The 23,996-nt window shown below is 31.8% G+C and overlaps 2 protein-coding genes across 3 annotated transcripts in view; both read left to right on the top strand.

The window, feature by feature from the left end:
• LOC148939848 (uncharacterized) overlaps positions 1 to 23,996 on the top strand; it is a 142,825-nt gene that overhangs the window by 97,981 nt on the left and 20,848 nt on the right. The window lies entirely within an intron of this gene.
• LOC148939849 (uncharacterized) lies at positions 1,417 to 16,374 on the top strand. Of its 2 annotated transcripts, none has more exons than XM_089105943.1 (2): positions 1,417 to 1,494; positions 14,842 to 16,374. In XM_089105943.1, exon 2 carries the CDS (start codon positions 14,854 to 14,856, stop codon positions 15,682 to 15,684), a length of 831 nt encoding a protein of 276 aa, XP_088962069.1. In that variant the 5' UTR covers positions 1,417 to 1,494; positions 14,842 to 14,853; the 3' UTR covers positions 15,685 to 16,374. The 2 variants fall into 2 exon arrangements, with proteins under 2 accessions (XP_088962069.1, XP_088962070.1); XM_089105944.1 differs by having other exon boundaries at positions 1,432 to 1,498.

Raw genomic sequence — 23,996 nt, 5'->3', positions numbered from 1 at the left:
AAATTGCTGATATGCCCTTTTGACAGCCCTTTGACGCCTTTTTCTTCTCGATACTCTTAGCCTTATAAGTAGCTGCAATAGGAATAGTAGTAGTAGTAGTAGTAGTAGTAGTAGTATTAGTTCTAGTAGTAGCTGTAGTAGTAGTAGTAGTAGTAGTAGCAGTAGCGGCAGTACTATTAGTTAAAGTAGTAGTAGTAGCAGTAAAAGCAGCAGTAGTAGTAGCATCAGTATACCCAAATCTGTTCTTGAGGTACGCCCTTTGTCAATCTGCATGCACATAATGTGTTTGAATTTAGTTCAAATTTCCGCTCAATATTCTCTCAAATTTTCATCTTCATACGCTTAGCCTTAATAGTACTAGTATCATACTATTAGTGGTAGTAGTAGAAGTAGTAATAGCAGTAGTATTGTTGTATTAGTGCTAGTAGTAACAGTAGTAGCAGCAGTATCATTAACAGTAGTAGCATGCGCATGTTCCTTTCGATCAGCTGAACGTCCCCCCTCATGCTGCCCCAGAATTTTCATCTTGAGGAGGTAAGTTGCTCCAAAAATACTGCCTTGTTGATACGCCTTTTGACCATCTGTATGCCCACAGTATTATTTTTTATTTAATTCAACTTTCTCCTCATCGCCTCCTCAAATGTTCATTTCAACATCCTCGAGCTTGGTAGTACTTGCCACAGAAGCAGTAATTTTAGTTGTAGTAGTGTTAGGAGTAGTAGTAGTTGTAGTATTAATAGTAGTAGTAGTAATAGTAGTAGCGTAAAAAGATTCCTGGTCAATTAATCATCTCCCTTATTATTTCCTGAAAGTCCTAAATTAATATACTAAGCTATTCCTTAGTTATGCCCTTTTGACAACCCGTATACACATAACGTGTTTTGATTTAGTTCAACATTCTCCTCAGTATTCTCTGAGAGCCTTACATGAATGCCCTTCGACTTTTTTGAAAGCAAAGGTCAAACTTGTGATGCCTATGAGTGTTGAGAAGTTTCTAGTTTCAGGTGTAAAATATTGTTTTCTTATTAATATGCAGTAAGGTTTGTTCACAATGACAAAATTAAACAATTAGTATCTAAACCTAGTATATTTATTGAATTCCTAGAATTTATTCTGTGCTAAAGACTCTATTGTTACACTTTCTCTGCGTGATTATGTCCAAGCACTTAGCCAAAACGTTGACCTATTAAGCAACCAATTGAGTTATTAGATCCCACATTTCTAACCCTAGCCCATTAACCTAACTTTCTTAATATCCACCAATATTTAAAGAGTACATATGTGACATTTCCCGTATCTCAGAAATCCCCACGATTAGAAATTCTCCTAGAGCAGAGCGCATGATCATAATAACAAACGCACCTAGGGACCTCGATTGATCTGATGCAAGCTCTCTGCTTCTTATGAAAGTGGCTCCGACTATTGACTTATGGTGCCCTGGCTATAGTCATACTGTTATACAATTTTGTAGGAGTTGGATAATCAGCCATCAAGGTAGGTAAACATTTTTTTTCTTGTTTGTGACTACCCTGCGGACGCAGATGTCCTGTACCAAAATGTAGTATCTGCATTTTACAAGTTGCCGAGACAATCGGAAAACAGAGATTTTCTTCCGTTTTGGAACAGGAGAAATAGATAAAGATATAGAATACCGTCAATAGAGATTCCAAAGTCAGTTTTCGTCCCGTCTTTGCCCCTCAGTTTTATTCTGGATGTAGATGCTAGGTTTTGTACTTCTAATATGTTTTTGTTCGGTTTTGGCTGTGGAAAACCATTGAAATTTCTTATTATCCTTGTAGGTTTTAGGTCAGAAATTATAACAGATAGATTAAGTCTAAATACGCCACTGAACTCGCTGTCCTCACTCTATCCTTAAATTAAAATTTATTTGTTTAAATACTACCTTCTGGCAGAATAGACGGAAGGCAGTCTATTTGCCACAACAATGTCTTAAAGGCAAAAGGTACAAATAGCAAATCTTCAATGGAAAGTAAATGTTGGTTTATAAGATAGATGAACGAGAATAATCGCAAATATTGACCGAAAACACAAGTTATTTGAAAATTGATTACGCTTATACTGTCCTAATGTACTTGTCATAATAAGCTGGTAATAATAACGAGTTTCAGTTACGATTCTGATTGGTTTTCAAAAATATTATTCACTTAATGATTTTTTCATGTATAAAGTTAAACAGTTAAATTTTTAGGTGTTTTTGAAGTCATGTGTTTAATAATTTGAATTTGACATTAAAAACCATGTCCAAGAACAAGTTCATTTAATAAACTATAATAATAGGCAATAAATTTTTATAAATTGATTTTGCATTGTCAAATAACACACTGTAGATATTATAAGGCAATATCTGGGAATAAAGATCCCAAGTCACTGAACATTGACTGAAAACGCAAGTTATTTGAAAATTGGTCACGCTTCTATTGTTCAAATGCACTTATCTTAATAAGCTGGTATTAATAACGGGGTTTCAGTAATGATTCTGCTATGTTTTAAAAAATATTCACTCTCAAGATTTTTTTGTTTTTATTTACAAAGTAATTAAAACAGCAAAATTTTCAGGTATTTTTAAATTCATGAGTCTATTAATTTGAATTTTGTATTAAAAACCCTATCCAAGAACAAGTTTATTCAATAAACTATAATAATAAGCAATAAACTTTTATAAATTGATTTTTTATGGTCAGAGAATACACCATAGAATATAATTTGGCAATATCTAGGGATAGAGATCACCCAAAAAATCTATTATAATATTTCGAAATATTATTTATAGACACCCTCGATCAACTACCCTTAAAGTCCCATTTTGGAACCATCTAGTAATTAATCCTAAATCAAAGCGATATTGGGGCCTCTGTGATGTTTTTGTGTAGCTGATTTTATACTATTTTCTATCTATTAGAACTTTTCTGGTAATTCATAGCTTTTATGGGCCTTCTTCAGGCTAGAAAATAGCCCTATTCACGTGGTTGAAATTGATTATGTTCTGTCACAGGTTATGCTCTGGGAAATATGGATTGGCTTGGTGAGTGGTGGTCGTTGCACTAAGCCATTTAATGTGATGGCATAAAAAGTTACAAAATTCGTACAAAATCTCAAAGGAAAGAGATTTAACAATAAATTTGGTTGATATTTATTGGCATAATAATATGTGCAAAAAAAAGAAAACAAGTAAAGAAAAAAAAAATTCCGGCCTATTCTTATCCAATTCTGATGCTGAAAGAGTTGCTCAAAAATAGAAAGATTTTATTTTTCATTTATAAATATGAAACAAAACTTTCATATTTTTTTAATAATATAAAATTTTAGTTTACTTTTATTTATTGTTCAATATTTAAAGCTTATTTGGTATGAAGTTTATTTGTTTAAAGTTCATTTAATAAACTAACACTTATCAATAAGCTTTTATAAGTTGATTTTTGACTTTCAAAGAAAATGCTAGGTAATATATTATTAGGCAATATCTGGGAATAGAGACAATCCAAAATATCACTTATAATATATTCGAAAATTATTTGTAGACACCCCCGATCAACTACCCTAATACTCCTATGTTCCCAGCTTCTAGCCATTTATTAATTTATTTATTTATCATTAAAGGGATTTTGGGGTCATGTAATATTTTTGTGTTGTGATTTTCGCACCTTTTTGTAAAATTTGATGGGAATTTTTAGCTTTTCTTTAGGTTCAAAAAATCCAAAAACTTACAGTGAGAACTAAACGTTAATCATTAAGTTTAAGATACAAATAATTCAAACATCTGAAATTTATTTGTCTGTTCATTCATAAAATGGTAATTTTTTGGTTTTCACTTTTGAAGACAAAGTTTTTTTTAATTAGTTTTATTTTTATTTTGGATAGCTTTAACACTAGCTATACTAGGAAACGAAAACGAAATATTTTTTTTTAGCTCAATAATTAAAATATTGGATTTTAATCAGACTTAGCATGTTAGATCCATAAATGCAGTGATAATTTTTCCATCACCAAGATTATTTTCATAAAACATGTTTTGTTTAATAATTTCTGAAACCTCATTGGCTAAGCATGACAAGATGTGAATAAAATATTCGTAATGAAGAGAAAATGATGATACTTCCAGCTAGTTAAGATAAAAAAGTACAAATTTTCATTTGCTGGAAATATCATCGTTTTTCTTCTTTACGAATATCTTTTTCTCAACATATTTTGAATAAAAATGTGTATATAAATCTAATATAAATGTATATAAATCTAAGGATTAAAAAAAAGAAAAGAGAACTTTTTTAATGATTTATCAAAACCTTATTGTTCCCTATACATTACAAATAGTTGCCTTAGAACAAAATGTGTCAGGACCAATTTATTTCTTCTTTTTCTACTTCAATTTCTGCGTTACACGAAGAAAATAAAATACTTGATGCTAATAGAACCTTTTACTCTGGATTAAACAGTTCGTGGTAACGAACTGTAAGTAAGGAGCGACCCTGCTCAATGGAAACCGAAACTCTAAAAAACGAAATTTTGATACCAATAGATACATCAAAAGAATCAAATTTAAATTCTGATTTCAAATATATAAGTTTCATCAAGTTTAATCTTACCTATCAAAAGTTACGCGCCTGAGAAAACTTGGATGATTTTTGAAAAAAGTGAGAAAGACCCCTTAAAATATATAGAACCTTAATGAAAATCACACCATCATATTCAGCGTATCAGAGAACCCTACTCTAGAGTTTTCAAGCTCCTATCTACAAAAATGTGGAATTTTCCATTTTTTGCCAGAAGAAAGATCACGGATGCCTGTTTATTTTATTTTTTTTTTTTCTTTTCCTCAGGGGTGATTGTATCGACCCAGTGGTCCTAGAATATCGTGCGAGGGCTCATTCGAACGGAAATTAAAAGTTATAGTGCCCTTTTTAAGTGACCAAAAAAATGGAGGGCACCTAGTCTCTCTCCCACGCTCATTTTTTTCCCAAAGTCACCCGATCAAAATTTTGAGATAGCCATTTTGTTCAGCATGGTCGAAAATATTATAACTATTTCTTTTAGGATGACTTAATCCCTCAAAGCCCCCAGGAGGAGGGCTGAAAGTTATGAACTTTACCCAATGTTAACATCTAGTATTGGTTATTGGGACCCGGCTCAATGGTAACCGAAACTCTAGAAAACGGTTATTTTGATACAAATAGATACATTAAAAGAATTGGATGTTAATGCTGATTTCAAATATATAAGTTTCATCAAGTTTAATCCTACACATCAAAAGTTACGCGCCTGAGGAAATTTGGCTGATTTTCGAAAAAAGGGGGAAAGACCCCTAAAAGCTATAGAACCTTAATGAAAATCACACCATCATATTCCGCGTATCAGAGAATCCTACTGTAGAGGTTTCAAGCTCCTATCTACAAAAATGTGGAATTTTGCATTTTTTGCCAGATGACAGATCAGGGATGCGTGTTTTTTTATTTTTTTTTTCCCCAGGGGTGATCGTATCGACCCAGTGGTCCTAGAATATCGTGGGAGGGCTCATTGGAATGGAAATTAAAAGTTCTAGTGCCCTTTCTAAGTGACCAAAAAAAAAAATGGAGGGCAACTAGGCCGCCTCCCACGCTCATTGTTTTCCCAAAGTCACCTGATCAAAATTTGTAGATAGCCATTTTGTTCAGCATGTTCGAAAATATTATAAGTATGTCTTTTAGGGTGACTTAATCCCCCGAAGTTCCCCGGAGGAGGGCTGAAAGTTATGAACTTTACCCAATGTTAACATATAGTATTGGTTATTGGGAAGTATACAGTACAGACGTTTTCAGGGGATATTTTTCCTGGTAGTGAGGGGGGGGGGGGGGTCGGGCAGGGACTTACGTAGAGAGGGGGGGCCTCCGCCCCCCCCCCCAAATCACACGATTTTTTTCATTTTCCCATAATTTTCAAATTTTTTCACAGAATAATGGGTTTGAACGATTAGCCCCCCCCCCACAAAACAAATTCCTGCGTACGTGCCTGGGGTCAGAGGTCATGTAGAAGGATCTTATCATGAAGGATTTTTTCTTGGGGGAAGGGACATTGATATGAAGTGGACGCCAGACTTCCCAGCATTATTTAAAAAAAGATCAGAAATTAAATATAAAAAACAAGTTTTTCAACTGCAAAATCAAAACTATAAACAACCAGAAAATATTGCATATATGATTGGGTTCACCCCCTAGTCAATACCTTGCTCTTTAAGCCAGAGATTTTTTAGTACTTTCATAAGAGCTATTTATTCTAATTAACGGCCTTTGTGATTAAGCGGTCATTTTTAAAGAATTGGATCAAAATTCGAACTTTCGCTTAAAGAGCAAGGTATTGACTAGGGGGAGAACCCCCTAATATACGTATCAAAAATATATCAATATAGAAGTTCGTTACGTAAGTTAATTCGTAAGTTACGCATATTTATTACTAATAAAAACGTTCGTAAATAAAATGAAACAAGTTTTGAGAAAGCCATTTAAACAAATAAAAGTAAATTAGTATGAAAATTTTGTTTTAATTATTCATGTACTGTGAACCAAGATCAAAACCTGAATTTATTCAAAAACGTTCAAAAATTAAATCAAAAAAACTAGTTTTTTTAACTGAAAGTAAGGAGCGACATTAAAACTTAAAACGAACAGAAATTATTCCGTGTACGAAAGGGGCTTTCCCCTCCTCCACGCCTCGCGCTTTACGCTAAAGTTTTTATTGTTTTAAAAATTAAAGTTGTGAGACAGAGTCAAACTTTAGCGCAAAGAACGAGGCGTTGAGGAGGGGAAAGCCCCTTTCGTATACGGAATAATTTCTGTTCGTTTTAAGTTTTAATGTCGCTCCTTACTTTCAGTTAAAAAAACTTGTTTTTTTTATTTAATATCGAAATTTAACCATACCTTTTATCACTCTTAGTCATGTAACGATTTCTAAAGTTTGTTTTATCTAAGATAGGAAAGTTTAAAAACTATTTTTTAAAAACAACGACAACTGAAATTTTGACTTCGATATACGAAATTATTTCAGTGAACTTTTTAAAGCAATTACAAAATAAAATAAAAAATCTAAACCAGGCAAATTTTGTACCAAAAAAACATTTAAACATTTGCGCATGAACTCGAACACAGACAGGTTTATTAGAAGAACACAACAACTTTCGTGAATCAAGACATGATTTTTGATCTAATTATGATAATTATGATAATTGCCGTTCAGATAAGTTTATTAGTGCAATTATAATTACTAATAAGTGCAATTATAATTACTAATAATATCCAACTACTAAATACGATTAGCCAAAAACATATTTCTTTATTTAATCTTTAAAACTATTAACCGAATATCTCTTTTATATCTTTTAAATTTCCACCTGGCATGACACTTTTAAAGATTTAAACCAAAATTAATTACACAGTTTAATTATCGAAGCTTGGATACATTTATATATTATTTCATGTGGAATCAAAATTAACAAAATAGAAACACGCAAAAGTCCAATCCAAACCGAAAAATAGTTATTCAATAAAATGATTATTAATGATTATCAATATATGAGTATGGGTATATGAGTATCAATATAATTAGTTTATCAATAAAATGATTAATGATTATTCAATAAAATGGTTATTCAATAAAATGATTATTAATGATTATCAATATATGGGTATGGGTATATGAGTATCAATATAATTAGTTTATCAATAAAATGATTAATGATTATTCAATAAAATAGTTATTCAATAAAATGATTATTAATGATTATCAATATATGAGTATGGGTATATGAGTATCAATATAATTAGTTTATCAATAAAATGATTAATGATTATTCAATAAAATAGTTATTCAATAAAATGATTATTAATGATTATCAATATATGAGTATGGGTATATGAGTATCAATATAATTAGTTTATCAATAAAATGATTAATGATTATTCAATAAAATAGTTATTCAATAAAATGATTATTAATGATTATCAATATATGAGTATGGGTATATGAGTATCAATATAATTAGTTTATCCATAAAATGATTAATGATTATTCAATAAAATAGTTATTCAATAAAATGATTATTAATGATTATCAATATATGAGTATGGGTATATGAGTATCAATATAATTAGTTTATCAATAAAATGATTAATGATTATTCAATAAAATAGCTATTCAATAAAATGATTATTAATGATTATCAATATATGAGTATGGGTATATGAGTATCAATATAATTAGTTTATCAATAAAATGATCAATGATTATTCAATAAAATAGTTATTCAATAAAATGATTATTAATGATTATCAATATATGAGTATGGGTATATGAGTATCAATATAATTAGTTTATCAATAAAATGATTAATGATTATTCAATAAAATAGTTATTCAATAAAATGATTATTAATGATTATCAATATATGAGTATGGGTATATGAGTATCAATATAATTAGTTTATCAATAAAATGATTAATGATTATTCAATAAAATAGTTATTCAATAAAATGATTATTAATGATTATCAATATATGAGTATGGGTATATGAGTATCAATATAATTAGTTTATCAATAAAATGATTAATGATTATTCAATAAAATAGTTATTCAATAAAATGATTATTAATGATTATCAATATATGAGTATGGGTATATGAGTATCAATATAATTAGTTTATCAATAAAATGATTAATGATTATTCAATAAAATGGTTATTCAATAAAATGATTATTAAAAAAGAGCTTTTCATTACAGTGTCATTTTATGTTTTTTATATCAGATAAAAAACATAATATGTTTTGTATGTTTTTTTATATTTATATGTATGGTTTGAGGGAATAGTTTTATTATAAGACAAGTTGCTCAAAAACAAAGCAAAAAATAGAAAACGTTCAAAAATATGATAAAATAATGAAAAATTGCGCGTATAGCTATCTGAAAATAATTATGTAATAAACCTTCATTTTTGAAACGTTTAACAAGGCCGCCGAATGAACCGTTTAGTGACTGAAAAGTCCGTATTTTTGTAATTTTTCGTATTTAGGGGAGGATCTTTTGATCTTTTGACACTTTATGCTCTTCTCAAAAGGCGTTAAACTTTGGTAAGTGGGAAAAACCACGTGGTAGCGCTATTTGAATTCTGGCTGGCATGTGTGATTAAACTGAAAGCACTCTGAAGACTTCCAAGGCTATTTCTATGAAGGCTGAGGGCAGAATTCTTAACGTAGAATTTTCACGAATAATTCGTAACGAATTTTTATGTAGACATCTCCTGTAGTCACTTAAAAGGCAAAAAATTGAAAATAAAATCTGATTGTTTGAGTTGGTTAGGGGGAATCTGATATCTTTATATATCAAATGGTTTGAGGGAATAGTTTTATTATTAGACAACTTGCTCAAAAACAAAACAAAAATAGAAAACGTTCAAAAATATGATAAAATAATAAAGAATTGCGCACATAGCTATCTGAAAAAAATTATGTAATAAGCCTTCAAGTCCGTATTTTTGTAATTTTTCGTATTTAGGGGAGGGGGTGGCTTTAACCCGAACACTACATTTGGCACAATACATTTGTATTGTGAAAAAGAAAAAATTACAATACATTTTGACACTTCCTGCTCTTCTCAAAAGGCGTTAAATTTTGGTAAGTGGGAAATACCACGTGGCAGCGCTATTTGAATTCTGGCTGGCATGTGTGATTAAACGGAAAGCTCTCTGAAGACTTCCTGAGGGCAAAATTCTTAACGTAGAATTTTGCTGAACAATTCTTAAAAAATTATTTATGTAGACATCTCCTGTAGTTACTTAAAGGGCAATAGAAATTGAAAATGAAATCTGATTGTTTGTGTTGGTTAGGGGGAAACTTGCGCAACCATGTACATCATAAAAATTAAGTCTGGCTGACTGGAGCCAGAAATTATATGACTAAAAAGTTCAGGGTATCAGTTATAATATTATATACCCCTGTGGAACCGACTGACGGAGATACTAGTGACTCAAATTAATTTTACTTACAGTTACAGGAGCAAATAGACAGGGTCCCAGGTAGAAACATGGTATTTTTACTAGGAGATTATAATGCCCAAGTCGGTAAAAAGAGGGATAGAGGGTATCCTAGCCTAGGTAAATTCGGTGTAGTAAAAGAAAACAGTAATAGACACAGACTTTTGCAATTTTGTAGGTATAACAATCTAGTTATAACCAACACGGTGTTTGGTCATAAAATGGCTCATAAGTTAACATTGTATTCACGTGATGGTAAGACAGCAAACCTTATTGATTATGTTATAGTAAACCGAAGACTGACAGGATCAATACAGGACACTAGAGTACATAGGAGTGCTGTTATTGATGTTAAAAGTAAAGATCACCATCTGGTAGTGTCAAGGGTTAATTTAAAGCACGAATTTCGGAAGGGTAACTACCTCCCGGGAAGTTATGATGTTAATAGACTACAGGATGAGAATTTGAGAGAAACTTTCCAGGAACAGTTGAATACTAAATTTGAGAGTTTGAAATTTGATATTGTGGAAGATGGTTGGAATAATTTTAGAAAAATAATTTGTGAAGTTGCTGAAGGTGTCGTAGGAAAGAAAGCTATGACTGCAGCTAAGAATATTAGTGAAAAAGCTTTATGTTTAATAGAAAGGAGAAAGGACTTGTAAAAGAATTATCTGAGTGATAGATCATAGGAAAACAAAAGAAATCTAAAGAAAGTGGAGAAAGCCATAAAATCTGAACTAAGGAGGTGTGAAGTGGAGGCCATGGGTAAAATTGCCGAGGATATGGAAGATGCAGCTAGACGGCATAATAGTAAAAGATTGTATTGTCATGTCAATAAATTGAGAGGGAGTACTCATTTCAGACTTAGCCAAGTTAAAGATAGGAATTGGGCCACAATTAGCTATAAGGATAGAGTTAGAGGGAGAGGCAGAAAATTTTAATGATTTGCTAAGCCGGGATAGAGTTGCAGGAAAAGATACAGAGGAAAACGAAGAAACTTGTCATATTTTGGATGTAAGGGAAGACTTTTTTTGTGAGAGGTAATCAACGACGGCACTAAATGGATTAAAAAATAATAAAGCTCCAGGTGCTGATATGGTAGTAAATGAGTTTCTTAAATAGGGTGGCTCTGATAATAGAAATAAGTTACTGAAGATTATGAATATGATTTTTGAAAAAGTGGAAGTACCAAATAATTTTAGGAAAACGTGAATTAAGCCACTTTATAAGAAAGGTGATAAAAGTGAGTGTGGTAATTATCGAGGCATTAGTCTAGTCTCTGTAGGTAGCAAATTACTTATTAATGTGATACTTTTTAGACTGAGAGATGCCATAGACAAAGTTTTAAGAGAAGAATAGGGTGGTTTTAGAAAAGGCAGAGGATGTGCCGACCAAATTTTTACTCTTAAGTTAATAATTGAGAAGTGCCTGAGTTATCAGACCCCTTTGGTCCTCTGTTTTATACATTAAGAGCAAGCGTTCGATTCTGTGGATAAAAGAGCTTTAGCAAAGGTCTTATCCTTGTATGGTATACCAGACAAATACATTAAAGTGATTAGTGCTATATACGAGAATAGCACCGCTGCGGTTAAGGTAGGAAATGAGGTTAGCAGCTGATTTTGTATTAAATCAAGAGTTAAGCAGGATTGTGTTCTATCTCCCTTTATATGGATTATTTTGATTGATTTTGTATTAAGGAGCACAGGAAAGGCAATGGGAGATCACGGAATCAAATGGGGAGGAAAAAGTCTCCTGGATTTAGATTATGCTGAGGATTTAAGCATCCTAGAGGAAACTGTGAGCAAAATGAATAAAGTTTTAGAGGTTTTGCGAGTTCAGGGTGCTAGAATCTGTTTAAAAATTAATGTTAAGAAGACTAAGTCACTAAGGCTTAGGAATAAGTGAAGATAAAAAGGTGACGTTGGGTAATGAAAAGATTAATCAAGTGGGCAGCTTCACTTACCTTGGTAGTATTATTAGTAAAGAAGGTGGGAGCAGTGAAGATTTTAAAAGTAGAATAGCCAAGGCTCAGAGTGTTTTTTCACAATTAAGAAAAGTTAGGAAGAATAGGAAGATAAGTCTGCAAACCAAGATTATAAAATTAGAAGTTACAGTGATGACAGTAGTAAAATATGGCTCTGAAGCATGGGCGCTACGAAAAGTGGATGAAGATTTGCTAGATGTTTTCCAGAGAAATTGCTTAAGGATTGTTCTTGGTACCCGGCTGACTGACCGTATTTCGAACAATGGGCTTGACGAAAAATGTGGCTCAATACCACTCTCTAGAGCTATAATGAAAGAAAGGTTGAGATGGCTAGGGCACGTTGTGCGGATGAAGGATAACAGACTGCCGAAGATTGTTCTTTTCAACCAACCATCTAGGGCTAAGCGGAAAGCAGGTCGTCCTCGTCTGGGGTGGGAAGACGTCATAAAGAAAGATTTAAAGGAAATGGGAACTTCATGGGAGGGTGTAAAAAGGGACGCTTTGAACAGATTGGGATGGAAGAGGAGCGTGCGTAGCTATTTTGGCCTCAGGCGGCTTGGTGCTGCGGTGAGTTGTTAGTGGTAGTAGTTTTAACCAGACTTTTGAGCCTAAAAAGTTGATTTCTTAGAAACTGTAACTCTTTGCAATAATTTTTTAACCTAGTAGCCCCTTAAAGGGCACGTAAAGGTCTTCAAAAACTTTCGCAACCATGTATATCTTAAAAATTTCTGAAATCGGTTATTCATTTTTGCTGAAAAAGATCTTCATGTGCAATCATGTAGTTTTTTTGGTAATAAACAAATGTCAAATTAAAAAAATACATTTGGGGAGAAAATAAGCAAATTAGCTCATAAAAAATGACATCAAACATATTAACAAGGTGTGGCTTACTTTTGAAGGTTTATTTATCCTCAGAAGTTAACAGATTTTTTACTTTTAATTTTTACATACAAAAAGCATTGCCATATTTAGTAAATTAGTTTAGCTCGTGCATTCTACTGCTCAACAAACTTCATAATTTGGAAAAAGCCAAACAGACGATCTTACTTTGTGTGGAATAGACTGATCTGGAATAGACTGAGGAGTACATAAGGCAAAAGATATCGTCATTTTGATTTCCTTTGTACTTTAGGATGTGTTTTTTTTTTTTTTTGTAATTTCAAGTTGTCTGTAAATAAAGTATAGCTCTACCATTTACTAACTTTAAAAAATATTTTGAAGTGTCCAAGACAAAAATAGAAAAGAAACAGAAAACATAAAATACAGAAAGTAAAATTTCGAAAGAAACTTCTCATATGATATTTGTTTTGCCATAGACAACATGAAAACTTCATAAAGTTTATTGCAGTCACACCAGCAACAAACTTATCTCTGCCTGATAATTTAGGTTTTGCTCATTAAACTATTTATACATGTATTTGAAATTTATCTATACATTTCTATAATTAGGCTAATTTTTCTATAGGGGGCACTTGGTGTTGTTTTCGACAATTGCCAATATGCCTTATAACACTTCGAGGACTTAATTAAACTTTAGGATGTTACTGTTATGCTGCTTTATACAACAAAAGCGCAGAAACAGAGTACGCTTGACTCAGAGCGGAGTACGCTCGGATGAGCTCCAAGAGGGGAAAAGCTGCATTGAGTACTCAACAGCGTTATTAGATACTGCAATTCCATTTGGAAGGGTCTCCCGAGGGATGTTATCTCTGATAAAAAAAACGCAATAGACACAACTTTAGGGAGAAAGTCCCTAAATCTCTTTAGGGAGCGCTCTAAGGCAAATCTGGCACTAGGCTTTTAGTTCCCTTGCTCTATGAATTTTGTCATAAGGAAAAAACCGCAGAAAAATAAATTTCAAGCCCACTATTTAAGGCTAAAGTAAAAAAGCTTAAGATAAGATTTGAAAAGAAATGAAATTTAATAATAAAATAAATTTAATTCAAGAATAAAATTAAGAAAAAATAAATCTAATCAAAGAATACATTTAAGAACTAAGTTAAAGGAAAAAATAATCAAAGTTAAGATTAAAAGATAATTAATATTAAGACAGCAAGAAATTACGATTAAGGTAAAATGATTAAGAAAAACACTTAAATAGTTAAGTCACTTTTTACGATTGAAGGCTAATAGAGTGGTGAAAATTATGCTTTCTAGAAATCTATCTAAGTCTAGGCTAATCGAAAGGCAAGATGTCTCCAAGTGAAGGGTGGGAAGATATTATAAGAAAAAATTAAATGAAGCTGGAATTATAGGGATAGGAGTAAATAGTAAATCTCTCTGTATAGTGGCGTAAAGAATGAGCTTGCGCAGGGTGGCCTCAGGTGACCACCCTGCATAGTAGTACAAATATATTCCCTTAGCGGTGGTAGAAGTGGTATCGTCATAACGACACCAAAGTAGTATTTAAATATTTTTTAAATATCACATAAATAAAATTTTTGAGGCATTAGTTTTTAATCTGGCTCCTTTTTCATTTATAATAAACTAATATTTAAACGAGTATTTATTAATTTCGATATTTAATTAGATTTAGTAATATAACATAATATAAGTTATTAATATTTATGTATTAATATTTGTATGTGCAACTCTGCGTAGTGATTTTAGAGCAGAAGGTAATACAACATTTCTACTTCTAATCATTATTAATCCCCACAAACATTTTCTAAAGTAAACAGACCCTCCAGTTAGGGTCAGTAGTTTCAACATACTAGAAGACTCTAAGTAGTACAATAAATAGTTTTCAGATATAGTATCAGATACATAATTTATTTATTTTTTTGGGCACAGCAATATTTTTGAAAACAAAACAAACGGTTATTTATGATTTCTTTTCCTTTCAGATAGCGGCCAGAATGCAGGCGGTTCAATCCGCCTTGGCGGTACGTCGCCAGCGGAACCGCCGAGAAGAACAGCGAAGAGCTAAGGCTCGCCGACTCAGTGGAATGTCTAGTGACATATCAGGATCTCATTTATCTTTAAGATCCCCAAGAGGAAGCTTTCAAAGCGATAGATTACAGAATGTATCCGAAGAAGATGACTTTACGAGTAAAGCTATGGGGACAGTAACCATGTTCCATGTAGGAGTAGTTTTTATACTCCTCGGGATTATGCTAATAGTGTCAAGTTTGATGCCGGGATACGTGACAAAAGATTGGGAAGAACTCTTGGGAACTGGATGCTTTCTTGTGTTTGTCGGAGCTGTTTTAACAATATTAAACAGAATAGTAAGCATCAAAGAAGAAGAAGAATTGAACTCCTATGTTTCCAATAAACTAAGTCGCACAAGATCTGAATATCGTTTCTCCAGAGATATTGAGGCACAGAGTCGACAACCCCCTCGAAGCCCAAGAAATCCAATGACAGTGACAAATCCTTTATTTGAGCAAAAGCTGTCTCCAGTACAGCCGTCATTGGCAGCTTCGCACCAAGATCTGAATGGACTAGAAAAAATTGTGGAAGAAACAGAAACCGAACGTACGGAGGATGACTTGTCTTCAGTTGATCAAACTACTGATCAAGCAAGTATTTTGACAGAAAGTCAAACAGTGTCTGCTTATGACTTCAATAATTTTGGGACCAGTGACAAACGGGAGCAGTTTGCTGCTACAAGATCTAAATCAACGGCAAAGGCAAGAGCCTTATTTTTCAGTTCAATTGATGAGCCTCTAATGAGCTTAAAATAAACTTTATTCATCTTTTATCCATACTCATACATTGGTCACAGAGAAAAAAGGAAATTACTTTTAAAAAATGTCTTGGCTCAAACAACACAGTATTATAACTTGCTAATAATTTAATTCGAAAGAACCAGTCATGTTTGACCTTGTTTATACTGGCTCAAAATTTGACATAGCAACAACAACCAAGTACAGCAACCGGTAAAAAGGGGGAGTTATTCTGCTACCCTTCCTGATATCATGGTTCTAGAAATAGCTATACTGTCGTAAAGATCAAACCTCACCTAGCTATAGCTGAAAGTGAAAAAGCTTGCTTTTAAATCAATATCCAAATGTAAAAGAAGTACCATTTGACGATGATTAGTAAGATTAGAGGATTAGTAACTACTATCCATGTTAAACTAAAAAAATGATGACAAAACAAGTTTTTTGCCTAAGGAACGTTGTCACTGGCTCGAAAATTCACGCCATAAAAATAAATAAATGGAATTAAATTACCCTTTTTATTAAGAAAACATAGGGCAGTACTCTCTTTTTTCTCTTTGCTTTGATCTTAATTTTATATTCTACTTTTTTATATCCTAGATGAATATACATTAGAGTGTGTGTCCTGAAGCTGTGATAAAGTTTTATCATTTTTTCAATATTTTTTATGTTGCTTTATTAGCAACAAAAAAAGTCTTTCAATTTTAATGCGTGCGTGCTTTCAGTCTAGCTTTCTCTTGTTTCTACTTCTCTTTTTTCTTTCAATAAAGCGAATATTATTCGATTTGTACTTCAGTTTCTGAGACAGGATCCTTACAGTGAAGTAGCCTAAAGTTTGGAGTTAATAAATTGACACCACCCCATCTCACAAAATTGCAAAATTTTAAACATTTTTTAATTTTTGTTACTATTGTTTTGGTACTTCTATATTATAGCGACCACACTGTTGTTCTTGATTTATTGTAAAATGTGTACAGTTGGAGATAATCAGCTTAGCCTAAGTGAGATAAACTACTATGCAGGTATATTTTAATTAGATATTTAATATTTAGAGGTGGTTAGGTTAGGTATTTAATATAATACGGTCTGGTTGGCCTGCTTTGCAGAACTATCTATTGTAATTTCCATAATTTTGTTACTAAAGTGTTATATATTCATCAGATTTTGGTATATTTCATAAGCTAATTATCTCCGAGTGCAAAGAGAAACCGGTTTTACAACAGATCAAGAACAATAATGTGGTCGTTATAATACACAATTACCTATTTTTTTTAGATTCATATCTTATTAAATATTAATTATCAATTTTCAATATAAACATCTGATCTATTACTTTCTGGTAGTCACAGGGACATGTTTTACTCCCAGACTTTAGCAAATACTCCTTTTTATACAAATACGATTTGCTAATCACTTGTCCAAAAAGTATGGATAACTTACAAGTTGAAACTAGTTCTAGTGTCGGCAAACAAAAAAAAATTACCAATGAAAAAAAAAACTATGGCAAACAAAAAATATTTACTAGTTAAAGCTAGTTCTAGTATCTACAAAAAAAAAAATTACGGCAAACAAAAAAATTTACAAGTTAAAACTAGCTCTAGTGTCGGCAAACAAAAAACATTTTACGTTTGGTGGATTTTAGAATTTTTTCAGTTTTTTTTTTACTTCAGCATTTGTACTTAAGTTTCTGTGGCAGGCAATCTTATACATTTTTTCTTTCTTATAATGTAATGCTTCATTTTGTACCTCATAAAATATTAATTATCAATTTTCAATATAAACATCTCATCTTATACCTTCTGGTAGACATAGGGATACGCTGTCAGGTAGACAAAGTGATACGTTTTGCTTTCAGTCTTTAGTAAATGTCTTTAGCTAATGTCAATTAAAAAAAAAATACGAACACCATGTAGCGTTTAGTAGTTTTAGCATATTTTGAGTGTAACAACAAGGCAAAATTAACACGGCATCGTAGTGATACGGCAATAACAAAGCTTGACAGAATTAGAGAAGTAATAAGCGCCCGATCTCTGAGAGAAAAAACACAATTGCAAAATTTTAAAAAAACGCCAAGAAACGCTAGTTCTAGATGGGGTTGGGGATTTCTTTCTTGACACTAGCACCAGTTTCCGCTTTGGTAAGTTAACCTTACACTTTCCACTAGCCGTTCAAAGATCCAAAAGAGATTAAAGATAACGATAGCGATAACGAATACGACAGATAACGTTGTGATAACGATAGTGATAACGAACACGACAGATAACGATGAAGACCAAACTTTTTTCCATCTTCTTTCCATCATAGAAACAAGAAAGAGTATAGATAACGATAGTATAGATAGTATATATGTAGTATAAATAAATATAGATAACGATAGCGATAACAAACACAACAGATAACGATGAAGACCCAAATTTTTTTTATCTTGTTTTCATTATAGAAGCAAGAAAGAGTATATATAACGATAGTATACATAGTATATATATATATATATCGTATAGATAAATACAGATAACGATAGTGATAACGAACACGACAGATAACGATGAACACTAAACTTTTTTTCCATCTTCTTTCCATTATAGAAACAAGAAAGAGTATAGATAACGATAGTATAGATAGAATATATATAGTATAGATAAATATAGATAACGATAGTGATAATGAACACGACAGATAACGATGAAGACGAAACTTTTTTTCCATCTTCTTTCCATCATAGAAACAAGAAAGAGTATAGATAACGATAGTATAGATAGTATATATACAGTATAAATAAATATAGATAACGATAGCGATAACAAACACAACAGATAACGATGAAAACCCAATTTTTTTTTTCTTGTTTTCATCATAGAAGCAAGAAAGAGTATAGATAACGATAGTATACATAGTATATACATAGTATATATATATAGTATAGATAAATATAGATAACGATAGTGATAAGGAACATGACAGATAACGATGAAGACCAAAATTTTTTTCCATCATCTTTCCATCATAGAAACAAGAAAGAGTATAGACAACGATGGTATAGATAGTATATATGTATAGATAACGATAGCGATAACAAACACGACAGATAACGATGAAGACGAAACTTTTTTTCCATCTTCTTTCCATCATAGAAACAAGAAAGAGTATAGATAACGATAGTATAGATAGTATATATATAGCATAAATAAATATAGATAATGATAGCGATAACAAACACAACAGATAACGATGAAGACCCAAATTTTTTTTTCTATCTTCTTTTCATCATAGAAGGAAGAAAGAGTATAGATAACGATAGTATAGATAGTACATATATAATGCAGATAAATATACATAACGATAGTAATAACAAACACGACAGATAACGATGAAGACCAAAACTTTTTTCCATCTTCTTTCCATCATAGAAACAAGAAAGAGTATAGATAGTGATAGTATAGATAGTATATATATATAGTATAAATAAATAGAGATAACGATAGCTATAACAAACACGACAGATAACGATGAAGACCCAAATTTTTTTTTCATCTTCTTTTCATCATAGAAGCAAGAAAGAGTATAGATAACGGTAGTAAAGATAATATATATATAGTATAGATAAATATAGATAACGATAGTGATAATGAACACGACAGATAACGATGAAGACGAAACTTTTTTTCCATCTTATTTCCATCATAGAAACAAGAAAGAGTATAGATAACGATAGTATAGATAGTATATATATAGCATAAATAAATATAGATGATGATAGCGAAAGCAAACACAACAGATAACGATGAAGACCCAAATTTTTTTTCTATCTTCTTTTCATCATAGAAGGAAGAAAGAGTATAGATAACGATAGTATAGATAGTACATATATAATGCAGATAAATATACATAACGATAGTAATAACAAACACGACAGATAACGATGAAGACCAAAACTTTTTTTCCATCTTCTTTCCATCATAGAAACAAGAAAGAGTATAGATAGTGATAGTATAGATAGTATATATATATAGTATAAATAAATATAGATAACGATAGCTATAACAAACACGACAGATAACGATGAAGACCCACATTTTTTTTCATCTTCTTTTCATCATAGAAGCAAGAAAGAGTATAGATAACGGTAGTAAAGATAATATATATATAGTATAGATAAATATAGATAACGACAGCGATAACGAACACGACAGATAACGATGAAGACCAAACTTTTTTTCCATCTTCTTTCCATCATAGAAACAAGAAAGAGTATAGATAACGATTGTATAGATAGTATATATGTAGTATAAATAAATATAGATAACGATAGCGATAAAAAACACAACAGATAACGATGAAAACCCAAATTTTTTTTTTCTATCTTCTTTTCATCATAGAAGGAAGAAAGAGTATAGATAACGATAGTATAGATAGTACATATATAATGCAGATAAATATACATAACGATAGTAATAACAAACACGACAGATAACGATGAAGACCAAAACTTTTTTCCATCTTCTTTCCATCATAGAAACAAGAAAGAGTATAGATAGTGATAGTATAGATAGTATATATATATAGTATAAATAAATATAGATAACGATAGCTATAACAAACACGACTGATAACGATGAAGACCCTAATTTTTTTTCATCTTCTTTTCATCATAGAAGCAAGAAAGAGTATAGATAACGGTAGTAAAGATAATATATATATAGTATAGATAAATATAGATAACGACAGCGATAACGAACACGACACATAACGATGAAGATGAAACTTTTTTTCCATCTTCTTTCCATCATAGAAACAAGAAAGAGTATAGATAGTGATAGTATAGATAGTATATATATAGTATAAATAAATATAGATAACGATAGCGATAAAAAACACAACAGATAACGATGAAGACCCAAATTGTTTTTCTATCTTCTTTTCATCATAGAAACAAGAAAGAGTATAGATAACGATAGTATAGATAGTATATAAATAGTATTGATAAATATAGATAATGATAGTGATAACAAACACGACAGATAACGACGAAGACCAAAACTTTTTTTCCATCTTCTTTCCATCATAGAAAAAAGAAAGAGTATAGATAGTGATAGTATAGATAGTATATATATATAGTATAAATAAATATAGATAACGATCGCGATAACAAACACAACAGATAACGATGAAGACCCAATTTTTTTTTTCTATCTTCTTTTCATCATAGAAGGAAGAAAGAGTATAGATAACGATAGTATAGATAGTACATATATAGTGCAGATAAATATAGATAACGATAGTGATAACAAACACGACAGATAGCGATGAAGACCAAAACTTTTTTTCCATCTTCTTTCCATCATAGAAAAAAGAAAGAGTATAGATAGTGATAGTATAGATAGTATATATATATAGTATAGATAACGATAGCGATAACAAACACGACAGATAACGATGAAGACCCAAATTTTTTTCCATCTTCTTTTCATCATAGAAGCAAGAAAGAGTATAGATAACAATAGTAAAGATAGTATATATATAGTATAGATAAATATAGATAACGACAGCGATAACGAACACGACAGATAACGATAAAGATCAAATTTTCTTTCCATCTTCTTGTCAATCATAGAAACAAGAAAGAGCATAACTCGATAATAAAATTTAAAAGAAAAATAAAGGCAAAATCAAAGTAATTGAATATTAATTGTAAAATAAAGGTAATTGAATACATGGCTAAATTTCTAAAAACGGTTCCAGTAAAACAAAACAGTAAAATATAGGAAAAATTCAATTCGTGATAGAAACCCGAAACTAAAAAGCAAGCTTAGCTAGCACAGACAACCAAGGTAATTCATCCGAGCAGGTAATTCATGTGGGGAACAATTTGTATAAGGTTTTTCGGTAGTTTTTACTTTTGATTTTTGTGTAAGTTGAATTTCATCTTTGTTTAAGAAGATTCGATACCTTGCATGATCGCCCTATCTCGTTCATTATAGATGTTTTTAGTTTGTGTGGCCATTTTTGTGTTTGTTTGTGTTTTTTGTGTTTTTTTGTTTGTGTTTTTAGTTTGTTTGTGTTTTTAGTTTGTATTTGTTTGTGTTTGTTTGTTTGTTGATAGTTTGTTTGTGTTTTTAGTTTGTGTTTAGAATTGATTAGACGGTCTTGTAATAGCTTGTAGAGCTTGGATAAGAGATCCAAATAAGTGACAGAAAACTAAAAGCCAAAACATACATTTCCAGTAATCTTAGAAAAAAACATTTAGCCTCTCTCGCAGCGTGCCGGAGATAAAGATATTTAATTTTGATAAAACCAATATCATTAGAATATGTCGAATTTTTTCGTTCAATGGAGTAGAATTTTCTTTTTCGAGTTCAGAAAAGGGCATTCTCTAAAAATGTTCTAGAGTATCTACTAGGAAAATGCCAAAAATCAGCTCGAATGAATGTCATTAGATCAGTTTTGCAGCTTTGGTAGTTCCCTTTGGTAGTTCTCTTTGCAGCTTTGGTAGTTCTCTTTGGTGCTACTTGGATTGAATGCTTTGCCAGCACTTTTGCATTTCCTTTTCAATCAATTTCACAGTGAAACCAAAAATTGGCAATAGATTTCAATGATAACTAGTCCCCTGGAAGAATTTACTAATGAGCCCTTTGTCTTTGGGAAGGTCAGCCGACGTTGAGGCTATATAGAATTTTCTTAATGCATCGAATTTTCTTAAATTTTTGGTTTTCAATTAGTTAGTTTCTACAATCAGCTATCTTTAAAATCTCATCAATACACTGCCGTCTTTATTGCTTAAATGAGAGTTTCAAGTTGTAATAGTGGTAATAGTTTCAAGTTGTCAATAAAAATATAAAAATATAAAAATATAAACACTTACCACAGCACAGAGCCACCTGTGGTCCAGACACTGCAACAATCTGTCAGTTTCATGCAAGAAATATGTTTTAGGCATTCTTCAACTAAGCTTATTATATTAGTGTCAATTCAATGTGTGTAGTAGCGTCAAGTTATCAATAATAATAATAATAATAATAATAATAATAATGATAATAATAATAATAATAATAATAATAATAATAATAATAATAATAATAATAATAATAATAGAAGAAGAAGAAAAAAAATACTAATCGCAGCGCAGAGCCACCTAACATCAACCAGTTGCAACAGTCTCTCTGTTTCTTGGCTAAACTTACAGCAAGGGTCACTAGTCATTGAGAGAAGGTCTTGACACAGGTATATTTGAGCCTGTCGTAAATTAGATTTAAGATACTAGTGCCAAGTCAGTCTGGGTTATAGTGCAAAGTTATCAACACTTAAATAAAACGCTTGTGGCAGCGAAAAGCCGTCTCAGGCCAGCACAATGTAACGATCTTATAGTATCTTGGCTAAATTTGGCTCGAGGGCCCCCACTCCTCGAGGGAGAAGGTCGTGTGACAGGCAGTTTTGTTCTAGCCTCAATTACTTTTGTTATAATAATGTTAATTCAGTCTGAGTAAAAGTGTCTAAGGTCAACGGAAAGCAACCTCAGGTCAATAGACAGCAACGATCCGTCAGCTGCTTGGCTAAATCTATCTCAAGGGCTCCCCTCCTCTACATAGAAAGACCATGTCTTTGAGGATAACAAATCCCCCCAGCTCTCAGGGTGAGGGTTGTAAGTTATGCCCTGGTGGCATATAAGGTTTTTACAGAAACAATGGTCATATAAATTTCGGGGGGGGGGCTCATTGAATTGGTAATCAAACGCTCTAGTGCTCTTTTTTTTCAGAGTCAAAGGGATCGGAAAGCAGCTATCCCCCCCCCCCCCTACACATGCACACGTCGTACTGTCCCAAACTGCATCTAATAGAAATGTTGAGATAGCCATTCTATTCAAAATAGTCTAAATATCATATAACAAGGCTTTTGGGGTTGAAACAAAACCCAGAGATTAACAGCAAGGGTTGTAAGTTATGCCCAGGGGATATGTAAGCTTTTATGGAAGGGATGGTTGTTTAAATTTAGAAGAGGCTCATTTGGTTGAAAATCGGAAGTTTCAGTTCCTTTTTAAGCGTCAAAAGTGATCGACGGCATTTAGCCCCCCCCCCTGTTCTACAACACCTTCTTTCACCAAACGCATCTGATTCAAGTTATGAGGTAACGATTTTTTTTAAATAGTCCAAAGAACATATAATAATGTCTCTAGGTATGGTATAGCCCCCAGATCCCCGGGGAAAGGGTTGTAAGTTATTTTATGAGGGCATATAAGGTTTTCATTGAATGGGCGGTCGTATAAACATCAGATGGGGCTTGGTTGATTTTAAATTTTAACTTATAGTGCCCTTTTTAAAAGTCAAATTTGACTTGAGAGA

The sequence above is a fragment of the Artemia sp. Qi Xiang Cuo genome, chromosome 20 (genome assembly GCF_049724085.1).
Source record: "Artemia sp. Qi Xiang Cuo chromosome 20, ASM4972408v1, whole genome shotgun sequence".
In the NCBI taxonomy this organism is placed as follows: Eukaryota; Metazoa; Arthropoda; class Branchiopoda; order Anostraca; family Artemiidae; genus Artemia; species Artemia sp. Qi Xiang Cuo.
This window is presented reverse-complemented; position numbering and strand designations above follow the sequence as displayed.

Excerpts from the sequence above, each read along its gene's own strand:
- LOC148939849 (XM_089105943.1), top strand. The coding sequence starts at position 14,854 with ATGCAGGCGGTTCAATCCGCCTTGGCGGTACGTCGCCAGCGGAACCGC.